The sequence below is a fragment of the Coregonus clupeaformis genome, chromosome 19, assembly GCF_020615455.1.
Source record: "Coregonus clupeaformis isolate EN_2021a chromosome 19, ASM2061545v1, whole genome shotgun sequence".
NCBI lineage: Eukaryota > Metazoa > Chordata > Actinopteri > Salmoniformes > Salmonidae > Coregonus > Coregonus clupeaformis.
Genome location: NC_059210.1, coordinates 17,763,665 through 17,790,525, shown reverse-complemented (window position 1 = coordinate 17,790,525; position 26,861 = coordinate 17,763,665). Strand labels below are relative to the sequence as shown.

At 42.1% G+C, this 26,861-nt stretch overlaps 1 protein-coding gene across 1 annotated transcript in view; it reads left to right on the top strand.

The window, feature by feature from the left end:
- The window catches only part of osbpl5 (oxysterol binding protein-like 5), a 145,689-nt gene that overhangs the window by 82,304 nt on the left and 36,524 nt on the right, over window positions 1-26,861 (top strand). Inside the window, exons 5-11 of the mRNA XM_041837625.2 lie at window positions 1,728-1,808; window positions 2,417-2,518; window positions 2,684-2,887; window positions 4,006-4,090; window positions 4,287-4,449; window positions 25,859-26,054; window positions 26,482-26,666. Of these exons, the coding sequence (XP_041693559.1) occupies window positions 1,728-1,808; window positions 2,417-2,518; window positions 2,684-2,887; window positions 4,006-4,090; window positions 4,287-4,449; window positions 25,859-26,054; window positions 26,482-26,666 (1,016 nt within the window). The remainder of the gene's footprint in view (window positions 1-1,727; window positions 1,809-2,416; window positions 2,519-2,683; window positions 2,888-4,005; window positions 4,091-4,286; window positions 4,450-25,858; window positions 26,055-26,481; window positions 26,667-26,861) is intronic.

Sequence of the window (26,861 nt, the reverse complement as noted above, 5' to 3'; positions counted from 1 at the left end):
GCCTACACACAATACCCCATAATGTCGAAGTGTAATTGTTTTTCGAAATGTTTACAAATTTAATTTAAAAAAGAAAAGTTGAAATGTCTTGAGTCTAAATATTCAACCTCTTTGTTATGGCAAGCTTAAATAAGTTCAGGAGCAAACATTTGCTTAACAAGTCACATAGTAAGTTGCGTGGACTCACTTTGTATGCAATAATAGTGTTTAACATGTCCCTCAGTCGAGCAGTGAATTTCAAACACAGATTCAACCACAAAGATCAGGGAGGTTTTCCAATGCCTCGCAAAGAAGGGCACCTATTGGTAGATAAAAAATAAAGAAAATAAAAACTACATTGAATATCCCTTTGAGCATGGTGAAGTTATTAATTACACTTTGGATGGTGTATCAATACACCCAGTCACTACAAAGATACAGGCATCCTTCCTAACTCAGTTACCGGAGAGGAAGGAAACCACTCAGGGAGTTTACCACGAGGCCAATGGTGACTTTAAAACAGAGTTTAATGAATGTGATAGGAGAAAACGGCAGATGGATCAACAACATTGTAGTTACTCCACAATACTACCAATTGACAGTTAAAAGAAGGCCTGTACAGAATAAAAAATATTCCAAAACATGCGTCCTGTTTGAAACAACTTACTAAAGTAATACTGCAAAAGATGTGGCAAAACAATTAACCTTTTTGTCCTAAATACGTTTGGGGCAAATCCAATACAACATATTACTGAGTACCACTATCAATTTTTTCAAGCATGGTGGTGGCTGCATCATGATATTGGCATGCTTGTAATCGTTAAGGACTGGGGAGTTTTTAAGGGTAAAAAAAATCAACGGAATAGAGCTAAGCACAGGCAAAATCCTAGAGGAAAACCTGGTTGTCTGCTTTCCACCAGACGCTGCGAGACAAATTCACCTTTCAGCAGGACAATAACCAAAAACGCAAGGCCAAATCTACACTGGAGTTGCTTACCAAGAAGACAGTGAATGTTTCTGAGTGGCCGAGTTACAGTTTTGACTTAAATCTGCTTGAAGATCTATGACGACCTGAAAATGATTGTCTAGCAATGATCAACAACCAATTTGACAGAGCTTGAATAATTTTTTTAAGAATAATGGGCAAATGTTGCACAATCCGGGTGTGGAAATCTTTTAGAGACTTACCCAGGAAGACTCACAGCTGTAATCGCTTCCAAAGGTCATTCTAACATGTTTTTTTCTTACAAGTGTTAGATTTCTTTTTTTTCACTGTGACATTACAGAGTATTTTGCGTAGATTGTTGACAAAAAATGACAATTTAAATCCATTTGAATCCCACTTTGTAACACAACATAATGTTGAAAAAGTCAAGGGCCGTTAATGGTACCCTATTACCAACATGATGCTCTACTGTTGACCAGAGCCCTATGGTTACATGGCTGTGTGGTATAACTCAACGTGCAGGCCAGTACAGTAGAGCATTTTCCCATTGATCAGTGTCAGGAGTTGATGGGTCTGTGTACTCACACTACACTAAGACTGCACTGCACTCCTGTTTCAGACAGAACCAAAGATAGCATGGCTGTACTCTTTTCTGGTCAGACCCTGAAGAAATGTGTGTGTTATTTAAATGTCGTCTATGAATGGGATAGACCAGAGGGTTATGGGGCTGTTATAGGTGAGCTCATAAGAAGAGGAGTGTGTCTGACTATCATTGACTCTCTCACATCTCTCCTTCCTTCAGTCTGAGTCCAGGATGTTCAACAACGGTCTGGAGGACTGCTCCTCCCCCACAGAGAAGCTGGCCCGGAAGGAGTCTCTCAAGGTAACTCATCACTTCCTGTCCCTGGCCGGGAAGGGGTCGCAGAGAGCGGATGTCTTGCGGGAAAAATATTGACAGGCATTTAAGATGGTTGGGGGGAGAAAATATTTAGAATTTGAATATATTTATATCAGGGTTTCCCAATTGGTTCCTCTGAGACCCCTAGGTCAGCATATTTTGGTTTCAGCCAAGCATTCACACACCTGATTCAACTAATGAGAGTTGAATAAGCCTAGTTTTTACAGGGCTGGAACGTAAATGTGCTGTCCTAAGTGTCCCCAAGGAATGGATAGGGAGACATTTAACATACATCTAACATACAACTACTAGTGAAAAGGAATCAAGTTTGCATCAAGAAAAGGTTTAGAAGCAAGAGCTCTGGTCCTTTGTGTGATTCACAGAATGGGGTATCAACCCCTTTTTCTATTATCATTAGTTTACATACACTGCCGCCCTAACTAGAGGCACATAATAAATACAAGTCTGCCTGTGTGGATGTATGCCATGTGTTTGACAGTACCTCCCCCTAGTGCCATACTTGTTTTGTCTTGTCATTTGCAAGTCACAAAACAATGACTCATCCTAAAAGACTCCGTCTGTGTGTGCTGCAGGTCCAGAAGAAGAATTACAGACAGGAGAAGAAGCGGGCAGCCAAAGAATTGTCCAGCGCTCTGAAGGACCCCAGTGTTGTCATCACGGCAAACTGGCTAAAGGTAATTTGGGAATATCTCCTCACCCACCATTGCTTTCCAGGGATGTTCTATATTACCTTGACACATTAAAACGTGTCATACACACTCATAATGTAATAGTATTGAGGCCTCCTCTGCTCCCTCTCTCCATCTCACCCCCCAACACCCGCATCTCACTCCCGGTAGATCCGTGGTTCGCTGAAGAGCTGGACCAAGCTGTGGTGTGCCCTGAAGCCGGGGGTCCTGCTGATCTATAAGACCCCTAAATCGGACCACTGGGTGGGCACCATCCTGCTCAACGCGTGCAAGTTGATTGAGAGGCCCTCCAAGAAGGACGGCTTCTGCTTCAAGCTCTACCACCCGCTGGACAAGTCCATCTGGGCAGTCAAGGTCAGACACAGAGCTCTCATCAATGCCAGAGTTCCTAGATCTGGATTACTTTATTTGTTTAGTTTTATTATCAGCTTCATAATATTCTGTATTTTCTTTTGTCTGTTAGTTTCTGTCCCATGACATGTGCATGGAGAGGGCCTGCTATATGATTTCTGCATTTGTGTTTGGATGCTTTGCTGTACTTTGCAAACGGCTTAGGTTAGCATTTGTAATGCCATATTCTGGCTTCAGAACTCTTGGGTTGTGTTGTCTCATGTTGTTACAAGTGTTAAAAATTATACTGAACAAAAATATGAACGCAACATACAACAATTTCAAAGATTTTGCTGAGTTACAGTTCATATAAAGAAATCAGTCAATTTAAATAAATAAATTAGGCCGTAATCTATGGATTTCACATGACTGGGCAGGGGTGCAGCCATGGGTGGGCCTGGGAGGGCATAGGTCAACCCAATGGGGAGCCGGGCCAAGACAATCAGAATTAGTTTTTCCCCACAAAAGGGCTTTATTACAAACAGAAATACTCCAAGGGCTGGCGTGGTTACACGTGGTCTGCGGTTGTGAAGCTTATTGGACGTACTGCTAAATTCTCTAAAACGACGTTGGAGGCGGCTTATGGTAGAGAAATGAACAGAAAATTATCTGGCAACAGCTCTGGTGGACATTCCTGCAGTCACCATGCCAATTGCACGCTCCCTCAAAACTTGAGACATCTGTGGCATTGTGTTGTGTGACAAAACTGCACATTTTAGAGTGGCCTTTCATTGTCCCCAACACAAGGTGCACATATGTCATGATCATGCTGTTTAATCAGCTTCTTGATATGCCACACCTGTCAGGTGGATGGATTATCTTGACAAAGTATAAAATGCTCACTAACAGGGATGTTAACAAATTTGTGCACAACATTTTAGAGAAATAAGCTTTTTATTCATATGGAACAGTTCTGGGATATTTTGTTTCAGCTCATGAAACATGGTACCAGCACTTTACATATTGCGTTTATATTTTTGTTCACTGTACATTATTCACAGCAGTATAAAGATTGTCAATATAGTGATACTATTAACCATGAGGAAGTGTAATGTTAACCCCTCTGTCTTCGGTGTCCTCAGGGTCCTAAAGGGGAAAATGTTGGCTCCATCACCCAGCCTCTACCCAGCAACTACCTGATCTTCAGAGCTGCGTCAGAGTCTGACGGTGAGACGTTTTTTTTGCTTGCTTGTGTGTGTGTGCCTTCGTGCTATAATCAGAACCCAACGACCCTAGTGGTATTAGAGCTGTGTGTCTGAGTGGCTGTATGTACAATCGGTGTATGCGTGCAAGCACCTGTTGGTGTCTGACAACCTTTGACCCCTGACCCCTCTCTCTCTCTCTCTCTCTCTCTCCACCCCAGGTCGGTGTTGGATGGATGCTCTGGAGTTGGCTCTGAGCTGCTCCAGCCTCTACAAGCTGACAGCTAAAGCAGGGAGAGATGGAGACGTCAGCACCTCCTCAGAGTCCTCCCATATACTACAACTACTGCAGTCTACTGCCCTCACTGATGCTGAGCTACTACAGTGAGCAGCACACACATACTACTACAGATACTGCAGTCAACTGCTCTTAGTAGCTATGTTTCCATTAACTTGCCCAGTGAATTTTTTTGTTTTTGTCGACATTGAGGAAGTTTGCATAGAAAATAGATGCAACAATTGCCTGCTAGACAGTGTCGAGGAAGAATGTAGTGGTTGAAGTGTTTCCATTACCCATTTAGGCAAATTGCGCATTAATAAATTGGTGACAGCCTGTATGCCCTCCCACATATGTTTCATGTCTCAGGTAGCCCGTGGAAGCCAGCATGGCTAGAATGCAATAATTGACTAATATTTGCCATATTCAAATAGTTCTCATGTGCCAACGTATCGCCAAGGTCCGTGCCATGGTGAAACTTGCACTCCTGTAAATCTGAAATAATTGGATAGAGAAACTTGCCAGCCATCCAGAAAAGCAAGGCGACGCAATTCAGCCGTTCTTGAAAGTCAGGACAATTCTTGTCCTGCAAAGAAACATAATTCTTATAGTTGAAAAAAAGTATTATGCAAGCAGTAGACACTTAGAATGAAATGTGGTGTGGAGCTTATAGTTACGTGATATCATGCCCCACGTACCTTCAAAAGTATTCGGCAAGCATCATTTATTCGAAAAACACAGTTTCCATCATCATTTGTCGCAATAAAGAAAGTTAGACAAAAGAAAAATCCACCCGTGTCGAACGGAAAGAAATGTTGTCGATCTGTAGAAAACGTATCCTATATGTGTTGTTTCTATTACACATATTGCAAATATTTTTTGGGGCGACATTGCGTTTGTCGAATAAACCTGTGTCAATGGAAACCTGCCTAGTGACACTGAGCTACTACAATGAGAAGCACATGCAAAGGCGTAGGCACTGGTGGCTAGTGTTGCACGGTATACTGAAACTTCGGTACTTTTTTGAAACTCAAAAACAAATGGTTCGGTACTACAATTTTTGTTATGTTCCGGTACTTCTGTCAAATGTGTCTCACGTGATTGATAAGATCAAGTCTGTATCTGCGCAGCCCCTTTATAGTGCGAAGAGCAGTGCCTGCTCCACTTACTCATTCGTTGCTAGAGCTGTCTGGGCTGCATTGTTAGCTCCCCACTCATGCTGCACAGAAAAGTTTACACTTGAATAATGCAACATGGCATGTAGACATTTCGAAACTTTTCATTACTGTTTACAAAACAATGTCCATTCAGGCTAGAACACTTACAATGCAAGACGATACCAGTAGCTTCCAGCTTTAATTGTAGGCTAACGTTCTTTGCTGGTTTACAGCTGAATTCACTACCGTAGGACTTTATTTGTGATAATATGCAAACCATAACGCAAAATATGCTGATTTTTCAAAAAAAAAATGTCATTCACTTCGTCTCCCTCGCCACCAAAAACTCATTCACTTCTTTGTCTCCCTAGCCTCCCATCTGGTTTCCACTAGATTCCACAGCCACATTCTGCCTTACTAATGACATCATTACTGTCTTAAAGAGAACACACTCTTTTATAAAATAGGAGATTGCTTCTTCTATGCAAATGTTGTTGATCAGTACAATAAAATACAAGCTCAACATGCAACAATTTCAAAGATTTAGTTACGGTTCATATAAGGAAATCAGTCAATTGAAATGATTTCATTAGGCCCTAATCTATGGATTTCACAAGTGAATACAGATATGCATCTGTTGGTTGCAGATACCTTAAAAAAAAGGTAGGGGTGTGGATCAGAAAACCAGTCAGTATCTGGTGTTACCACCATTTGCCTCATGCAGCGCGACACATCTCTGGCGCCGACGAAGATGGCGGCCTCGCGACTAGCTCTTAGGAAACTTTGCGGTATTTTGTTTTTTAAATGTATTTTTTACATTATTATCAGCCAGGAAAAACTATTGGATATCAGAGTGGCGGTAACTGACCAGCATTACGACCAGGAATACGACTTTCCCGAAGCAGATCCTTTGTTTGCTCTCCCCAGGGCAATTGAACTGATTCCAGAGGCTGACCCAGAACATCGCCGGCGGAGGAGAGGCACTCGGAGCGGCCTGCTGGTTCGACCTAGGAGGCGCGCACACCACCCACCGCTTCCAAGTATACTACTCGCTAATGTTCAGTCTTTGGATAACAAAGTCGACGAGCTCAGTGCAAGGATTTCTTTCCAGAGAGACATCAGGGCCTGTAACATACTTTGTTTCACAGAAACATGGCTCTCTGGGGATATTCTGTCGAAATCGGCCCAGCCAGATGGGTTCTCAGTTCATCGCGCAGACAGAAATAAATATCTCTCCGGGAAGCAGAAGGACAGAGGTGTGTGTTTCATGATTAATGACTCATGGTGTAATTGTAGTAACATACAGGAACTCAAGTCCTTTTTTTCACCCGACCTAGAATACCTCACAATCAAATGCCGAACGTATTATCTCCCAAGAGAATTTTCCTCGGTTATAGTCATGGCCGTGTATATCCCCCCCCTCAAGCTGATACCACGACGGCCTTCAAAGAACTTCACTGGACTTTATGCAAACTGGAAACCACATATCCTGAGGCTGCATTTATTGTAGCCGGGGAATTTAACAAAGCAAATTTGAGGACTAGGCTGCCGAAGTTCTATCAACATATCGACTGTTGTACTCGGGCAGCTAAAATCCTCGACCATTGCTATTCGAACTTCCGGGATGGTTATAAGGCCCTCCCCCGCCCTCCTTTAGGCAAATCTGACCACGACTCCATTTTGCTCCTCCCTTCATATAGGCAGAAACTCAAACAGGAAGTACCCGTGATAAGGCTTATTCAACGCTGGTCTGACCAATCGGAATCCACGCTTCAAGATTGTTTTGATCACGTGGACTGGGATATGTTCCGGGTAGCTCGCGAAAATAATTTAGAAGAATAAACTGAAACGTTGACTGAGTTTATCAGGAAGTGTATAGGTGATGTTGTGCCAACTGTGACTATTAAAACCTACCCTAACCAGAAACCGTGGATAGATGGCAGCATTCGCGCAGAACTGAAAGCGCAAACCACCGCATTTAACCATGGCAAGGTGACTGGGAATATGGCAGAATACAAACAGTGTAGCTACTCACTCCGCAAGGCAATTAAACTGGCAAAACATCAGTATAGAGACGAATGTGGAGATCCTGGGCTTGCGTGGTTACACGGGGTCTGCTGTTGTGAGGCTGGTTGGATGTACTGCCATATTCTCTGAAACTACGTTTGAGGCGGTTTATGGTAAAGAAATTAACATTCAATTTGCTGGCAACAGCTCTGGTGGACATTCCTGCAGTCAGAATGCCATTTGTACGCTCCCTCAAAAATCTGTGGCATTGTGTTGTGTGACAAAACTGCACAAGTGGCCTTTTATTGTCCCCAGCAAAAGGTGCACCTGTGTAATAATCATGCCGTTTAATCAGCTTCTTGATATTATTTTGGCAAAGGAGAAATGCGCACTAACAGGGATGTAAACAAATTTATGCACAACATTTGAGAGAGAAGCTTTTTGTGTGTATGGAACATTTCTTGGATATTTTATTTCAGGTCATGAAACATGGGAGCAACACTTTACATGTTGCGTTTATATTTTTGTTTAGTGTAATATGTTCTCCTAGCAGTTGCCAATACAATAAGTCCTAAATGGAAGGGATTGTTTCATCTGTATCCCCATGAAATCAGCTAAAACAAACTCAATAACTCAATGCATGCACACACTCCTATTGACTTATATGCATTCACCTGTATTGTGAATAGACCTATGCTGCATCTTGATTTACGCAGTTTATTAATAGAGATGTACCATTCAAATAAGTAATTACCATTATGTTTTGTAGTTAGATTGGTAAAAACAAAGTCAAATTGATTGTATAATTGATTCATTACTGCATACATGGCTGTCTCTAAAAAATGTGCATTTAAATGTAATTATATTGAACTCAAAAGATGCCCAACGATTGAACAGAGCACTGAGTTTATCTGTCTGGATCAAGTGCCATTGTGTGTCTTTGGCTAATACGTTTTTTTTTAAATCGTTTTGGTATCGAGTATCGTGATACTAAACCTGGTATCGGTATCAGTCAAAATGATGGTATCGTGAAAACACTACTGGTGGCGCAGTCAACATCTGCTTTATTTATTTCAACCCAGCTGTTTTATGTGATTTTGGCATGAACATAATTATATGATATAGGATCAACATAGTGTATCAGCCTATAGAGTTGCTTATTAATTGCTTTTAACATGTTAGCCCCATGTTTTGCACAGTATTTACTGAAATGTACACTTGATACGCATGCCACAACACTACTACATGTCAGTGGCTTTCTGATTCTTATGTGGGGAATCCTTAGAGAGAAAAGTAATTGTGACTGCAGGATCGGGTGGATGGTCCTTGCTCAATGACCAAAGTTTCTGGGATTTGCCCGTTCCAGGACCCCCCTCTGATCATTGGGTGATTATCAGTATAGTCTTCCAAGGTGTTGCAAGTTGGCATCATAAGGATGTTGAAAAAGAGCATCTCTGAGTTTCTGATCACCTCTGAGGATAGAAACTGCTGTTGTTCAATAGCATCCTAAGGATTCTTAGTGCCCCCATGCTGTCTTAGTAATTTATTTTAGATCATCACTGTGTAATTACACAAGTGTAATAAATCACTGTTTATTTAATGAAAACAACTCCAAAATATATTTTGTATAATGTATTTCTCTGAGCCTCCTTTTGGCCCTTAAAATGCTCAGTCTGATTGTGTGGGCGTTAGGAAACACGTTTGAAGATATTTACATACACAGCCCTGATTGGCTGATAGGATGGTCTAGAGCCCACCCCCTTACCCATATGAACAGTCATTGGTCTATTATAATCAGATCACATTGTGGCGTCATGATGTGGGCCAAAGGTTCCATCCCACCTGAAAAGGCTGACATTTTTTTCAAACAGCTCTTAAACAAAAAGGGCATTATCATTTTTAACTGCACTGCCTTTAACATAATCTGACACTTCATTATGATTCCCTTTGATTACATGCCAAAGCATCTATGAACATTTCTTTTTTTAAATAATTGGTTGCATTACGGCTTAAATTATCATAAAAAACCATAGCTTCTGTCAACATAAAGATCTTTAAGTTAGTTTCAAGCTTCTGATACAGTGGCACTGTATACTGTATATATTGTCAGGCAACAGCTCTGTAAGGAAATTGCCAACAATGAAATGAACTGGCTCTGTGCCCAAGCCTTTGTTTGGATCATTCCGTCTCCTAATGAGACCTGAGATGGTCTTAGCATAGTGGGGGAAGTTAGTGATTTTTATTGCTTTTATAGTTCGACCACTGATTTGCAAGTCTCTGCCATTGTGTCTCCAGGAATTTTGTCTATGTCCTCAATTTCAATGGTAAAGTCATTATATCCCTAATTGATTTTTATGCCCAAATCTTTATTGTTGTGAATATTTTCAATGACGGTCTTGTCACATTTGCATTCACAGTCAATGACACAATCTTTGGGAACTGGCTGTCCACTTTCATCTAGTGATTCCTGTGAACTTGTTGTGTACAGTCGTGGTCAAAGGTATTGGTCTTCACAAAGTTTGCTGCTTCAGTGTTTTTAGATATTTTTGTCAGATGTTACTATGGTATACTGAAGTATAATTACAAGCATTCCATAAGTGTGCAAAGAGTCAATATTTGCAGTGTTGACCCTTCTTTTTCAAGACCTCTGCAATCTGCCCTGGCATGCTGTCAATTAACTTCTGGGCCACATCCTGACTGATGGCAGCCCATTCTTGCATAATCAATGCATGGAGTTTGTCAGAATCTGTGGGTTTTTGTTTGTCCACCCGCCTCTTGAGGATCGACCACAAGTTCTCAATGGGATTAAGGTCTGGGGAGTATCCTGGCCATGGACCCAAAATGTTGATGTTTTGTTCCCCGAGCCACTTAGTTATCACTTTTGCCTAATGGCAAGGTGCTCCATCATGCTGGAAAAGGCATTGGTCGTCACCAAACTGTTCTTGGATGGTTGAGAGAAGTTGCTCTCAAAGGATGTGTTGGTACCATTCTGTATTCATGGCTGTGTTCTTAGGCATAATTGTGAGTGAGCAACACCACACATGAATGGTCTCAGGATGCTTTACTGTTGGCATGACACAGGATTGATGGTAGCGCTCACCTTGTCTTCTCTGTACAAGCTTTTTTCCGGATGCCCCGAACAATCGGAAAGGGGATTCATCAGAGAAAATGACTTTACCTCAGTCCTCAGCAGTCCAATCCCTGTACCTTTTGCAGAATATCAGTCTGTCCCTGATTATTTATTTTTTTCCTGGAGAGAAGTGGCTTCCTCGCTGCCCTTCTTGACACCAGGCCATCCTCCAAAAGTCTTCGCCTCACTGTGCGTGCAGATGCACTCACACCTGCCTGCTGCCATTCCTGAGCAAGCTCTGCACTGGTGGTGCCCTGATCCCGCAGCTGAATCAACTTTAGGAGACATCCTGGCACTTGCTGGACTTTCTTGGGCGCCCTGATGCCTTCTTCACAACAATTGAACCTCTCTCCTTGAAGTTCTTCATGATCCGATAAATGGTTGATTTAGGTGCAATCTTACTAGCAGCAATATCTTTGCCTGTGAAGCTCTTTTTGTGCAAAGCAATGATGACGGCACGTGTTTCCTTGCAGGTAACCATGGTTAACAGAGGAAGAACAATGATTTCAAGCACCACCCTCCTTTTAAAGCTTCCAGTCTGTTATTCTAACTCAATCAGCATGACAGAGTGATCTCCAGCCTTGTCCTCGTCAACACTCTCACCTGTGTTAACAAGAGAATCACTGACATGATGTCAGCTGGTCCTCTTGTGGCAGGGCTGAAATGCAGTGGCAATGTTTTTTTGGGATTAAGTTCATTTTCATGGCAAAGAGGGACTTTGCAATTCATCTGATCACTCTTCATAACATTCTGGATTATATGCAAATTGCCATCATTAAAACTGAGGCAGCAGACTTGGAAAATTAATATTTGTGTCATTCTCAAAACTTTTGACCACGACTGTACATCTCCTACCATTTTCCATTTGGCCTATATGGATAGGGCTAAATTGAAATGTTTCTTACAGAAGAAATATGAAAAGCATATGAATAACCAAGGATAGCAATTGAAAGGCAACAGCTTGGAGATTATGGGAAAAGTATTAGACCAAAGGTGAGGACACAAGTTGTTGAATCCAAACATTACACTGTTGATTTTATGTGCATTTTACATTTACTGTACATTTCGCTGCATTTGTATGTAACGAAATCTGAAAATACTCTGGATACATTCAGTAACATGATAAGATTATTTCTGGAAATGTGGTGTTGGTGCAACATAAAACAATCAAATTACAAGGGTGAGAGGAGTAACAAGAGGCCACACACCTCTCCAAAGTGTGCACAGTTCCTAAGTAATTTCAATGCACTATGATTTAAAGAAGACTTTGACTATAAGGTTCTTTTTTTTTTAGCTCTCCTAGCCGTGACTTTGGGGAACTAGAGCAAGCACACTTTTAGTTGTTTTGTTTAAAACACAACCCTGCATCCCCGCTAACACACAATTACTGTTGTTTTACACAATCCAAAAATGGTATTATACAGTGCCTTGCAAAAGTATTCATCCCCCTTGGCGTTTTTCCTATTTTGTTGCATTACACCCTGTCACGATCGTCATTAGATGAAACGGGCCAAGGCGCAGCGTGATAAGCGTACATGATTTATTAGATGTACAACACACGAACAAAAACAACAAACGATACGTGAAGTCCACAGGTTCACCAACACAAACCTACACGGAACAAGATACCACACCACACAAATGCCAAACGACTACCTAAGTATGGTTCCCAATCAGAGACAACAAGCAACAGCTGATTCACGTTGCCTCTGATTGAGAACCACCCCGGCCAACATAGAAACTAACACCCTGGCTCAACATTAAAGAGTCCCCAGAGCCAGGGCGTGACACACCCTGTAATTTAAATATATTTTTATTTGGATTTCATGTAATGGACATACACAAAATAGTCCAAATTGTTGAAGTGAAATGAAAAAAATAACTTGTTTCAAAAGATTTAAAAAAAATAAAAAAAGGAAAAGTGGTACGTGAATATGTATTCACCCCCTTTGCTATGAAGCCCCTAAATAAGATCTGGTGCAACCAATTACCTTCAGAAGTCACATAATTAGTTAAATAAAGTCCACCTGTGTGCAATCTAAGTGTCACATGATCTGTCACATGATCTCAGTCAAGGAGGTCATTAATCAGAGGCAACAAAGAGACCAAAGATAACCCTGAAGGAGCTGCAAAGCTCCACAGCGGAGATTGGAGTATCTGTCTATAGGACCACTTTAAGCCGAACACTCCACAGAGCTGGGCTTTACGGAAGAGTGGCCAGAAAAAAGCCATTGCTTAAAGAAAAAAATAAGCAAACACGTTTCGCCAAAAGGCATGTGGGAGACTCCCCAAACATATGGAAGAAGGTACTCTGGTCAGATGAGTCTAAAATTGAGCTTTTTGGCCATCAAGGAAAACGCTATGTCTGGCGCAAAACCAACACCTGTCATCACCCCGAGAACACCATCCCCACAGTGAAGCATGGTGGTGGCAGCATCATGCTTTGGGGATGTTTTTCAGACAGATCATAACATAAACAACATGTGTATGCATGTATTCATTTGAAATACAATTCAACATGAAATACAATTCAACATGATATTTAAGTAGGTCCAATGTATGACTCATAAGACATTGCACAAGAGAGGAATAGATTAAAGCAGGAATCTGCAGGTCGTGGGTGACCCTATGCCGCCCCACTTCTTGTGTAGTAATTTGAATTTGAGCCACCTTGGGCTGGCCTACTGGGCTAGGTGCGTCTTTGCGCTAAGCTGGAGAGGAAGTGAAAGTTACTTACAACCTAAGGTTACAGACTCCAGAAACAAAAACAGAGCAGACGATGCCAACAATCATAATTCTATGTTCTTGGATCTGAATCAATCTGACCCCAAAAGAGAAAAAGAAGAGAGAAAGACTGCTCATGACCAATCCAGAAACTATTTTTGAAAGGTGGAAGAGGGACACCGTAATAGCCACTGTTCTCATGGACTGGTAAGTCTTGGTTGCGTTTTTTGCCTGCTAGCTACATTAGTAGCTAACCTTAGTATGTTCAATGCTCAAGCTAGCTAACACGTTTACTTAACTAGCTAGCTAACATCTTCTGTATTCTGACTGTTTTATAGTCAGGAATCTAACGATAGCATCATGTAGCTACACTGCATAAACCCCACAAGATGCCCAATCCCTTTATTTAGACTAGCTAACATTAGCTAGCTAAAGCTACATATGTAGATTGTTGACATGATAGTGCGTTTCGTTTGTAGATGGTAATGCTAGCTAGCTATGTGGTCGACAGCATTTTTGGCACAGGACCACCCCAAAAACCTATAAGCTATAAGATTCTATACAGTAACATAAAACAAACATGTATTTCTCAGGGAGATACTGGTGGAGACAGTCTGATGTCAACGGAACCTGAGGCAGTACAAGTTGTGGTTGTGCAAACACTGAAAGAGAGGTAAGTAATGCTGTATGCATTTTCTGTTATGCTTCATGATTAAGTAATCACAAAGCATAACACGTGCTCCTTGTACAAAAGGTCAGCGTAGAGCCCTGTCTCTCTCAGGTGAGACCATGGCCAGCATGTTACCAACCATCAATTCATTGATGGTTAAATTCATAAATGTTGCGTACGTTCTCACTATAATTTACTCATTCCATCAATATTATGTTATCAAATCAAAGTTTATTTGGCATATGCACAGGATACAATGGAGTGTATACGGAAATATGACATTGCATTGTACCGTGTATTATTGAAGTAACAATTTGTTTTGTTTTCCCACACAGTGCCAACAACCCCCAAAGACTCAGACTCATCCGTCCTGTCCCACTACCAACCAAGCAAGAGTTTCTCCAGGAACATCAGTGCAAAGGGCTTGGTAGGAAACGTTTGTTCATACAGAATGGCAGACATTACACTAGTTAGAAGTATTTTCCCTTGTCCTGATGAAACTTGAAAAATGAATATGCAATTACATTGCGTTAGAATCAATACTATGAAAACTTGGTTTGGAAAGAGTAGCGTCATTTCCGTCTCACAATTGAAAGGAGCAGGGGGGCATGTCGAACGCGTAGGATAATGATGAGCACGCATGGAGAGTTCAGATTTTTTTTTTTATTGAGGGCGCAGAAGATCATGTTGAGGAGCTGAAAGATCAAATAAAATCGGGTTAGTCGAGGTAATTGAGGTCATATGTACATGTAGGTAGGGGTAAAGTGGCTGTGCATAGATAATAAACAGTGAGTTCAGCAGCGTAAAAAATCTGGTAACTTTTCCCAAATCCCCATGTTTTCCAGAAATCCTTGTTGGAGGATTTCATTTTTCCTGCTTATTCTCTCCTGATTCCATGAATCTTCCAACTGTGTTTTCTGGAAAACCAGGGAATTTGGGGAAAGATACCAGATTTTTGCAACTACCTGGGATATCTGTATTATAGAACGAGCTCCCGAAGTAACAATTAGATGACAATTCTGCATGAATTCTGTAATTTCAAAAATAAAAGAAACACCAACATAAAGTGTCTTAATAAGGCATTGGGCCACCACAATCCAGAACAGCTTCAATGCACCTTGGTGTTTTGTTGATGGTGGTGGAAAATGCTGTCTCAGGCGCCGCTCCAGAATCTCCCATAAGTTTTCAATTTGGTTGAGATCTGGTGACTGAGACTGCCACGGCATATGGTTTACATCGTTTTCATGCTCATCAAACCATTCAAGCACTCGTGCCCTATGGATGGGGGCATTGTCATCCTATGGGGGCGTAGCCATGGTAGCCAAAATAATGTCCTGCTCAGCATTTTTATACATAACCCTAAGCATGATGGGATGTTAATTTCTTAATTAACTCAGGATCCACACCTGTGTAGAAGCTACTGCTTTCAATATACTTTGTATCCCTCATTTACTCAAGTGATTCCATTGTTTTGGCAGTTACCTGTATTTTTATCTAACATGTTGCATCTTCCTGAATAAACTCCAGAATAAATCTCAAGAACATGGTGCTCGGGAGGTCCCGAAGGTTATACATCTGTCTTGGTGTTATATGCTTAAGTCTATAAAATATAACTAGCAAATATATAGTTTATTTCTAGAAACCTATCATTAACTACATTGACGAACTCAGCTGATGGTGGGAGTTAACTAGCTATCTAGCTACCTCTTCCCCAGCAGTTTCAACCTAGCTAGCTAGCTACCTAATTGCATTTTTATCATCTTTATAAATAATATAAATATATTATTTTTCCCCTCGTATCTAGAGCTGCCTAATATAGCAAGCCAGTTGATAGTATAGTAGCTAGGATGAATGCAATGTGTGACATTAGTAGTTATGGGAGACATTAGCTACAGTGCATTCGGAAAGTATTCAGACCCCTTCACTTTTTACAATAAAAAAAAAAAAGTTACAACCATGTTCTAAAATTGATTACATTTAATTGTTTCCCTCATCTACACACAATACCCCATAATGACAAATAAAAAACTGGTTTTTAGAAATGTGTGCAAATGTATTGAAAATAAGTTTTACATAAGTATTCAGACCCTTTGCTATGATACTTGAAATTGAGCTCAGGTGCATCCTGTTACCATTGATCATCCTTGATGTTTCTACAACTTGATTGGAGTCCACCTGTGGTAAATTGATTGGAAAGGCACATACCTGTCTATATGAGGTCCCACAGTTGACAGTGCATGTCAGAGCAAAAACCAAGCCATGAGGTCGAAGGAATTGTCCGTAGAGCTCCGAGACAGGATTGTGTCAAGGTACAGATCTGGGTAAGGGTACCAAAACATGTCTGCAGCATTGAAGGTCCCCAAGAACACAGTGGCCATCATTCTTAAATGGAAGAAGTTTGGAACCACCAAGACACTTCCTAGAGCTGGCCGCCCGGCCAAACTGAGCAATCTGGGGAGAAGGGCCTTGATCAGGGAGGTGACCAAGAACCCAATGGTCACTCTGACAGAGCTGCAGAGTTCCTCTGTGGAGATGGGAGAACCTTCCAGAAGGACAACCATCTCTGCAGCACTTCACCAATCAGGTCTTTATGTTAGAGTGGCCAGACTGAAGCCACTCCTCAGTAAAAGGCACATGACAGCCTGCTTTGAGTTTGCCAAAAGGCACCTAAAGACTCTCAGACCATGAGAAACAAGATTCTCTGGTCTGATTAAACTAAGATTGAACTCTTTGGCCTGAATGCAAAGCGTCACGTCTGGAGGAAACCTAGCACCATCCCTACGGTGAAGCATGCTGGTGGCAACATCATGCTGTGGGGATGTTTTTCAGCGGCAGGGACTGGGAGACTAGTCAGGATCGAGGGAAAGATGAATGGAGCAAAGTACAGAGAGATCCTTGATGAAAACCTGTTCCAGAGTGCTCAAGACCTCAGACTGGGGCGAAGGTTCACCTTCAAACAGGACAACGACCCTAAGCACACAGCCAAGACAACGCAGGAGTTGCTTCGGGTCATGTCTCTGAATGTCCTTGAGTGGCCCAGCCAGAGCCCGGACTTGAAGCCAATCGAACATCTCTGGAGACACCTGAAAATAGCTGTGCAGCGACGCTCCCCATCCAATCTGACAGAGCTTGAGAGGATATGAAGAGAAGAATGGGAGAAACTGTACCAAGCTTGTAGTGTCATACCCAAGAAGACTCAAGGCTGTAATCGCTGCCAAAGGTGCTTCAACAAAGTACTGAGTAAAGGGTCTGAATACTTATGTAAATGTGATATTTTTATTTTTTATAAATTTGCACACATTTCTAAAAACCTGTTTATTTGTCATTATGGTGTATTGTGTGTAGATTGAGGGAAAACAAATATTTTAGTCCATTTTAGAATAATGCTGTAAGGGGTCTGAATACTTTCCAAATGCACTCTATATAATTACATTTACATTTTAGTCATTTAGCAGACGCTCTTATCCATAACGACTTAGTTAGTGCATTCATCTTAAGATAGCTTGGTGGGACAACCCCATATCACAGGCATAGTAAGTACACTTTTCCTCAAAGTAGCTGTCAGTAAAGTCCGAACTAGAAGGGGTGGGGTGGGGGGGCTTTCGAGGTGAGGAGGGGGATTATTTAAGACCCTCTTTGAAGAGTTAGCGTTTGAGGTGCTTTCAGAAGATGGGCAAGGGACTCAGGGGGAAGCTGGTTCCACCATTTGGGTGCCAGGACAGAGAAGAGCTTGGACTGGGCTGAGCGGGAGCTGCCCTCCCGTAAAGGTGGGAGGGCCAAGAGACCAGAGGTGGCAGAACGGAGTGTTCGGGTTGGGGTGTAGAGTTTGAGCATAGCCTGAAGATAGGGAGGTGCAGTTCTTCTTGCTGCACCGTAGGCAAGCAATTGAGTGATGAAATCTGAAGGAATGACATCACATCAGAAAAAGGTTTATAGCTAAACTGGAATTCCTGAGTCTAACGTTACAGATATCCACTGGCAAATCTTTAAATAAATGAGATAATCAAAAACACGTTGAAATAGCATTAATCTGAATTAGCTTTCTTACTTGAGAAGAAGCGCCTTGCTGTGGGAGTCCGCCATGTTGCAATGTGGCTACTGGCTAGGTACCAACCTGGGGATGTAAACATGTTGTATGGGTCCCGCCTTCCATTTAGCTATCCAATCAAATGCATTGTAACAAAAAGCAAAGCTATGTTTGGTTAATACGGCTGCTAGTCACATTTGAGTAACGTCATTGTAGATTTGCGAGCACATGGAGATCATATTGCGCAAGCTCAGGTGAATTTCGAGAGAGCGCAGGCAAGTATACCATGGCAGGGAGATGCGTGCCTGACACTTAATTTCTTGCTCTCAATTCCACTTTCTGAGCATGCAACATTTTTCACTGAGCTCTCAACTATCTCAGCTCCTCAACATGATCTTGTGCACCCCACATTTATCTAAACTCAACATGATCCTGTACGCCTACATTTTCTCTCAACTCTCCGCTCCCTCAACATTATCCTCCGCGTTCTCGACATAACCCCCTGCTTCTTTGAATTGTGAGACGGAAATGACGCCATAGGAAAGGCCATTGACACTTGCGCTAATAAGTGATTTCAATACATTTCAGTGAAAAGTGATTTCAATACATTTCAGTGAATTTTTTATTTTTTTTTCTCCCATCAGCATCAACACTGCCGGAGTAACAGAACAATGGATGACTTTTGACTACTTTCTGCAAGATAAAAAACAGACCATATAATTCACGAAAAATCCACATACTTCACAATAAAAACTACAAGGTAAAAGTGACTGTTTGAGAAAAATTTTATGGACAATGACAACTGAACACTTGTAGAATACCACCAAATAAGTCAGTGTCACAACAGTGTTCTTTACATACATACAGTGCCTTCACAAAGTATTCATACCTCTTGCCTGAATTCAAAATGGATTAATGGATTTTTTGAAATGTTTGCTAATGTATTAAATTAAATGTAGAATGTAGAACTCTCTCATTTGCATACATATTCACACTCCTGAGTCAATACATGTTAGAATCACCATTGGCAGTGATTCCAGCTATGGGTCTTTCTGGGTACGTTTCTAAGAGTTTTGCACACCTGGATTGTACAATATTTGCCCATTTATTATTTTCCAAATTCAAGCTCTGTCAAATTGGTTGCTAGACAAACATTTTAAAGTCTTGCCATAGACTTTCAAGCAGATTTAAGTCAAAACTGTAACTCAGCCACTCAAGAACATCTTCCAATTCTCCAGTGTTTTCGTTCATTAGCCCACTGCAACCGTAGTTTCTTGTTTTCTGCTGAAAGTGGAACTCTGTAAGGTTATCGGCTGCCATACCCCATTCATGTCAAGGTACGATGAGTTGTGCATTCTTTTATGGGTCTTTAGGCATCAATGTTGTACTGGACTGTCAGTTGACTAACTGTAGCCTGTCTGTTCTTGTCAGCCTCCTTTGTCTTCTTTCATCAATGACCCGTTTTTGACCACTGGCTTGCCGTTGGCTGGATGATCTTTGGGTGGTGGACCATGGGGGTGGGGGGCTTATTCTAAAATGGATTAAATAAAATAAAAATCCTCACCAATCTACACACAATACCCCATAATGACAAAGCCAAAACAAGTTTTTAGAAATGTTTGCAAATGTATTAAAAGTAAAAAAACATATCACATTTACATAAGTATTCAGACCCTTTACGCAGTACCGTATTGGTCCGAATATAAGACGGCCTTTTTTCCCCTCGAAATAGGTCCAAAAAAGTCGGGTCGTCTTATATTCGGGGTCTAGTATTCAGAGCGCAGTTTCTCTTCTTCGGCGCTCCCTTTAAATGTCAATACACATTCGCGGGCACAGATGGCGCCAAAAATTCGTTCCGGACGGAGGGAAGAGGCGTCCTTAACAACCAGCCCGTTACCGGTGTTTAAAGATGGAAAGACAGGCTGACCATTTAGAGACAAGTGGCTCAAAAGTGGGCCAGGTCAATAAACAACAGCGGAGGAGCTATGATGCCAATTTCAAAATAATGGTTGTCAATAAGGCAGAGTCATCTAACAACTGCCAAGCTGCCAAGACATTCGGGGTCACTGAGTGTAATGTAAGAAGATGGCGAGCAGAAAAACAACGTCTAAAAAGATGCTAACAGTCAGCGAAAATCCTTCCGTGGTCCTCAAAGTGGTCGTTTCATTGAGGTTGACCGGAGGGTTTTTGAATATGTCAGGGAAAAAAGAAGTGAGGGAATGCCCATTACCAGAGCTGTCATCCAGGTTAAGGCCCTGGAAATCGCCAGAGAGCTCAACATCACTGGATTTGAAAGCCAGCCTCGGCTGGTGTCGTAGGATGATGCGGCGTAATGGACTGTCACTTAGACGGAGAACGAGTTTGGCCCAACGCCTGCCGTCAGACTTCGGAGAGAAGCTGCTTTCGTTTCAGCGCTTTGTTATCAACCTGAGGAAGAAGCACTCCTACCCGCTGGATCAGATCGGCAATGCTGATCAGACACCCGTTTATTTCGACATGCCAACATCGGGTGACTGTCAATAGAAAGGGAGAAAAGTCTGTGTTGGTGAAATCAACGGGCAACGAGAAGAGCCGCGTCACTGTCATGTTGACATGTCTCGCTGGTGGCAGCAAACTCCCCCGTATGTCATTCTTAAGCGTGAGACTGTGCCAAAGGACCCAATGCCAGCTGGCATTATTGTGCGCGCCCAGGAGAAGGGCTGGATGGAGTCGGGGCTTGTAGTGGACTGGCTAAAGGTTGTGTGGGGCGCACGCTACGGGGGACTGAGGAAGAGGAGGAACATGCTCGTTCTGGATGCGTTCCGCTGGACATCTGACTGAGCCCGTGAAAAGTCAGGTGCGAGCAATGAACGGGGATCTTGTGATCATACCAGGGGGAATGACAAGCCAGCTACAGGTGTTGGACGTAGTTGTGAACAAGCCTTTCAAGGATAACCTGCGAAAAAAATACACAGAGTGGCTCCTGTCTGGCAACCACGCACTCACACCGACCGGGAAAATACAGAAGCCGTCAGTCCGTCTACTGTGTGAATGGATCCTGCATGCATGGGATGCTATTCCCTCACAGAGCATCATCGATGGCTTTAAAAAATGTTGCATCTCAAATGCATTGGACGGCAGCGAGGACGACGTGCTTTGGGAGGAGCCGGTGGAAGCGGAGCAGCTGGGGAGCGATGACAGCGAGAGCGAACACAGCGGGGCAGAGGACGTGTGTGAGGGATAGAGAGACATCGGAGGAGAAGTTTGGCGAATTTTTTGTTAAGTTTAGTTAAATGTGTGGCCTGTATTTTCTCTGTTATTTAAAAATGTTGCTTTATTATTGCTTGATATTAATTTTGAATCATACTGTACATAGTTTGCCTTTGTGTTTAATTCACTGTGTTTTTAATATTGTTATTTTAAAATAAAATGAAGTTCTTTGTTCGGCAAATCTAGTCTGCAAATCTGTTTTTCTAAATGTTTGTGTTGAAAAACGGGGGGTCGTCTTATAATCAGGGTCGTCTTATATTCGGACCAATACGGTACTTTGTTGAAGCACCTTTGGCAGAGATTACAGCCTCAAGTCTTCTTGGGTATGACGCTACAAGCTTGGCACACCTGTATTTGGGGAGTTTCTACCATTCTTCTCTGCAGATCCTATCAAGCTCTGTCAAGTTGGATGGGGAGCGTCGCTGCACAGCTATTTTCAGGTCTTTCCAGAGATGTTCGATCGGGTTCAAGTCCGGGCTCTTGCTGGGCCACTCAAGGACATTCAGAGACTTGTCCCGAAGCCACTCCTGTGTTGTCTTGGCTGTGTGCTTAGGGTCGTTGTCCTGTTGGAAGGTGAAACTTCGCCCCAGTCAGGTCCTGAGTGCTCTAGAGTAGGTTTTCATCAAGGATCTCACTGTACTTTGCTCAGTTCATATTTCCCTCAATCCTGACTAGTCTCCCAGTCCTTGTCGCTGAAAAACATCCCCACAGTATGATGCTGCCACCACCATGCTTCACCATAGGGATGGTGCCAGGTTTCCTCCAGACGTGACTCTTGGCATTCAGGCCAAAGAGTTCAATCTTAGTTTCATCAGGTCAGATAATCTTGTTTCTGATGGTCTGGGAGTCTTTAGGTGCCTTTTGGCAAACTCCAAGTGGCCTTCCATGTGCCTTTTACTGAGGAGTGGCTTCCGTCTGGCCACTCTACCATAAAGGCCTGATTGGTGGAGAGCTGCAGAGATGGTTGTCCTTCTGGAAGGTTCTCCCATCTCAACAGAGGAATTCTGGAGCTTGGTCACCTCCATGATCAAGGCCCATCTCCCCCGATTGCACAGTTTGGCCGGGAGGCCAGCTCTAGGAAGAGTCTTGGTGGTTCCAAACTTCAATTTAAGAATGATGGAGGCCACTGTGTTCTTGGGGACCTTCAATGCTGCAGAATATTTTTTGTACCCTTCCCCAGATCTGTGCCTCGACACAATCCTGTCTCGGAGCTCTACAGACAATTCCTCCGACCTCATGGCTTGGTTTTTGCTCTGACATGCACCGTCAACTGTGGGAACTTATATAGACAGGTGTGTGCCTTTCCAATCAATTTACCACAGGTGGACTCCAAGTTGTAGAAACATCTCAAGGATGATAAATGGAAACAGGATGCACCTGAGGTCAATTTCGAGTCTCATAGCAAAGGGTCTGAATACTTATGTAAATAAGGTATCTGTTTTTAATTTTTTATAAATGTGCAAACATTTCTAAACTTTTTCGCTTCGTCATTATGGGGTATTGTGTGTAGATTGAGGAAAACAAATATTTTATCCATTTTAGAATAAGGCTGTAACGTAAGAAAATGTGGACAAAGTCAAGGGGTCTGAATACTTTCCGAATGCACTGTATTTGTTTGGGCTTCTTGCAGTCTACACATTTTTTGTAATTATGTTCCGGCCAACTGACCATCTGCTCAAGATTTTCATTAAAATATTCAAAAATCTGCATAAAAACAATATGCGCTTTTTCCCATCAGAGTTGTTTCCAACAAATTGGCTTGTTGCGGATAAAAGTCTGAGTAAATACGTGGTGCACATAAAAATGACTTTGCCGATTTTTTTTAAATTCCCATGTACCAAATGAAAAATACTAGTTAAATGGGTTCCATCGCATTTAAACTCTATGCCTACTGATGGTTTTGGCACAAAATAAATTGTGTAGGTATGGCGAATGTGCCACTCTGGTATTGGCACATGCACTTTAGCCGACAGCTCGCAGATGCAGTGTGGGTATAGCCTACATTATGAAATTATTATGGAGATTTTTATTTGTCAAACAGCAGCCAAACATCGATCATCATGTCACCAGAATGAGCATCAAGCTCATCACCATACACATTCATCATTATTTCATCTGTAGCCTAATAAACTGCATACTTTCCCATGATGTCGTGATATTTGTTATCCGACATGTACTTCACACGCATAAAAGGGTTGGATGGAAACCTGGTTGATGTCAAGCCATTTTGAAGATGCTGGAATTATATTTTGGACGAACGTGCACATGCCTACAGGAGACTTTTGAAGTAGCCTAATCAGATTCAAACATTGACAGGTTGTGTTTATGCCACATAGAACATGTAATAAATAGATTTTAAAGGTTAAATGACAAATACAGTATTTAGGCTATATTGAAGCGTTAGGTTCTAGGTGTGTGAGGAATAGCTGGTCGGATTGGAGAGGAGGCAGAGCGCCTGTTACATTTTCCTGAATAGCTGGGCCTACCAGAAGCATATGTGGCCACATTATATACTGAACAAAAATATAAACGCAATATGTAAAGTGTTGGTCCCATGTTTCATGAGCTGAAATAAAATATCCCAGAAATGTTCCATATGAATAAAAAGCTTATTTCTCTAAAATGTTGTGCACAAATTTGTTTACATCCCTGTTAGTGAGCATTTCTCCATTGCCAAGATAATCCAGCCACCTGACAGGTGTGGCTTATCAAGAAGCTGATTAAACAGCATGATCATTACACGGGTGCACCTTGTGCTGGGGAAAATAAAAGGCCACTCTAAAATGTGCAGTTTTGTCTCAACAGAATGCCACAGATGTCTCAAGTTTTGAGGGAGCATGCAATTGGCATGCTGACTGCAGGAATGTCCACCAGAGCTGTTGCCAGAGAATTGAATGTTAGGGCCTAATGAATTTATTTCAATTGACTGATTTCATCAGTAAAATCATTGTAATTGTAAATTCAAAGTCAACACAGATCTTCTGTGATTTTGTTGCGATATTGCCTAAGTTGGATTGAAGTATATAATTACATGTTATGTATAGGCTATTTTGGGAAGTTGTCACCTCAAAGAGTTTTCTTACCTCAAAGAGAAGTTAAGATTGGGGGAATACGATCCCTTAGTCAGCTCACAGTACAATACCATTGTCATAACTGAGAGAGAGAAAAAAGCTACTTTAATTACTTTGTCAGGGGTTATAACAAAGAGAGGGGACACCTGCTGATTCAAAGATAAGTAGGGGCATTAAATATGGCACCTGAGCAGTGACGTATTTGAGAAGGTGTGCCTTAATAGTGGTCACAATTTCATTGGGTTTCAATTGAGTTGTCATGCCAAAATATGTAAGTTGCCAAATTTTCATTGATTTCGCTAAGTAATTGAGTGTCATTGTGTATGTTTGTGTGCGTTTGCTTGATTCCTTCATTTAGACCATACTCTCTAGCCCCTCCCTATGAACGCCCTCCGGCCATTCCCGCTCATCTCCTCTCAGCCAATCACAATAGCCCAAGTGGGTCATGTGACAGGAGGCAGAGACACAGGAAGAAATATTTTAGCAACCAGCGTAGCAGACATACACGCTGATACACACCAGAGATATGTATATAATGACGAGATACTCATGTCTCCGCCCTGGCAATGGGAGTCGATGTCCCAAAGGTAGAAAAGGAAGGCGACAAGCTTAGGTTCAAAATAAGGCTGGGTTTATTTTGGACAGATTTTGGTGAGAGTGAAACCTCTTGCTTCGCCTCTTCCTTTTTGTAAACACACATATTCTGACACACATCCAGGAAGCAGGCGTGGCAGAGAAGACAGGAAAACAAATCCTTACGCTTCAGTTGCTGATTTGGGAAAAGAACAGACATATGTGGCTTTTTATTGAGAGAAGAAGAGGGGAAGGGCGTGTTGTGCCCATGGTCTGTGTGTTATAAATAGCTTGTTGTTGTGCTTAAGTGGAACCTGGTGGATAATTGCCTTTTGCTCACAAGGTAAGAAAGGCCATGTGTGGCAGAGCGCGTCCCAAGTGCATGGCCTTCGGTGTAATATTTCCAATTTGCGTGTGCTACGAGTGACCATTAATTGTACTGTTATACAAACGGAGGTGACGGGAGCTGAGGCTGTTGTTTCTGAAGCTGGTGCAAAATTAAGCTTTATTCGTCTTTCTTGACTTGGTTCTGAGGCAGAATTTCCTTTACGCCACCGAAACTGTGGTAATATAATACACCTGTGGAAGTTATTCCGTTTAAATCAAATTCTGCTACAGTTGTATTAATGAAATATGCAAACCCTGAAATAAAAATAGCTTACCAATGAGCAGATGGACATGAGAGATGCTTAACAAAATGATCACTATGTTAAAATCTGAAAAGAAGCAGCAAATTCTCATGATGCAATAAAGTTAATAAATACCAATGTTTTGACAGCTAATGCTGCCTTCATCAGGGTTTCATCTGAAACCATCAAATCTCTGTAACAGGCACAAACTGATGAGTCTTTATTAATATGTGTGCTCCTGCTAACTAAACCCAATCTGTATGTTTCTCCTCTTTTAAGGTTGGCCAACCAACAGATGGAGAATGACGGCTACTCTGAGAAATCAGAGCACGAGGCCCAGGAGGATTGGGACAACGGCGCCAATGAGAACGGCGGTCGGCTGACGGAGGAGAGCGACATGGATCAATCGGACGAGCTCTCTCCGGGGCTGCAGGCCACAGTCTACGTCGAGCAGAGCCAGGAGGAGATGGCCGAGGTGAAACACGACATCGCTCACAGACGGCTAACATACACTGACAGGTTATTAGGGGTTAGGCACGTTACAGAGCCTGTAGCTAGCCAGTGATGATTTACTCGAAATGTATCAAATGTATTGCTGAACATCAGGGGCCACATTAAATGTGTCGTGGGGCCGGCTTTGACCACCGGGCAGCTACATGATTATCAGGACTGTAGGGTAAAGACAAAAGAGAGATGATGACTATTTATCGTAGGAAGGGAAAATACTTTTTTCTCAACTGAAAGGAGTCTATTCGAATGAATCAAGACTTTAATTTTCAAACCGTAAATGATTTAGCCGTCATTAACCTAATCTACAAAATATATGTAAGGTGTTCATATTACAGTACATTATGATGCCCTAGCGGACCCTGTCCCTGCTTCTGTGTGTCCCCTTCTCCCAGGCTGGTGAGGCGTCCCAGGTGGAGACGGTGTCTGAGGAGAACAAGAGTCTGATCTGGACCCTGCTGAAGCAGCTGCGGCCTGGCATGGACCTGTCTAAAGTGGTCTTGCCCACCTTCATCCTGGAGCCACGCTCTTTCCTGGACAAACTGTCGGACTACTACTACCACGCTAATCTGCTGTCAGAGTGAGTACTGTAGTACTACTAAAAGTATTAATATTATTAGTAGTGCACTACTACTACCATATCAACCTTCTGTCAGAGTATTACAATACTAGACCAGTAGTACACTTGTAGCTCAACTATTACCGCCATTACTTTATCGCTACTATGTCACTACCACTACACCAACCTACTGTATGAGTTAGTAGATACACTCAA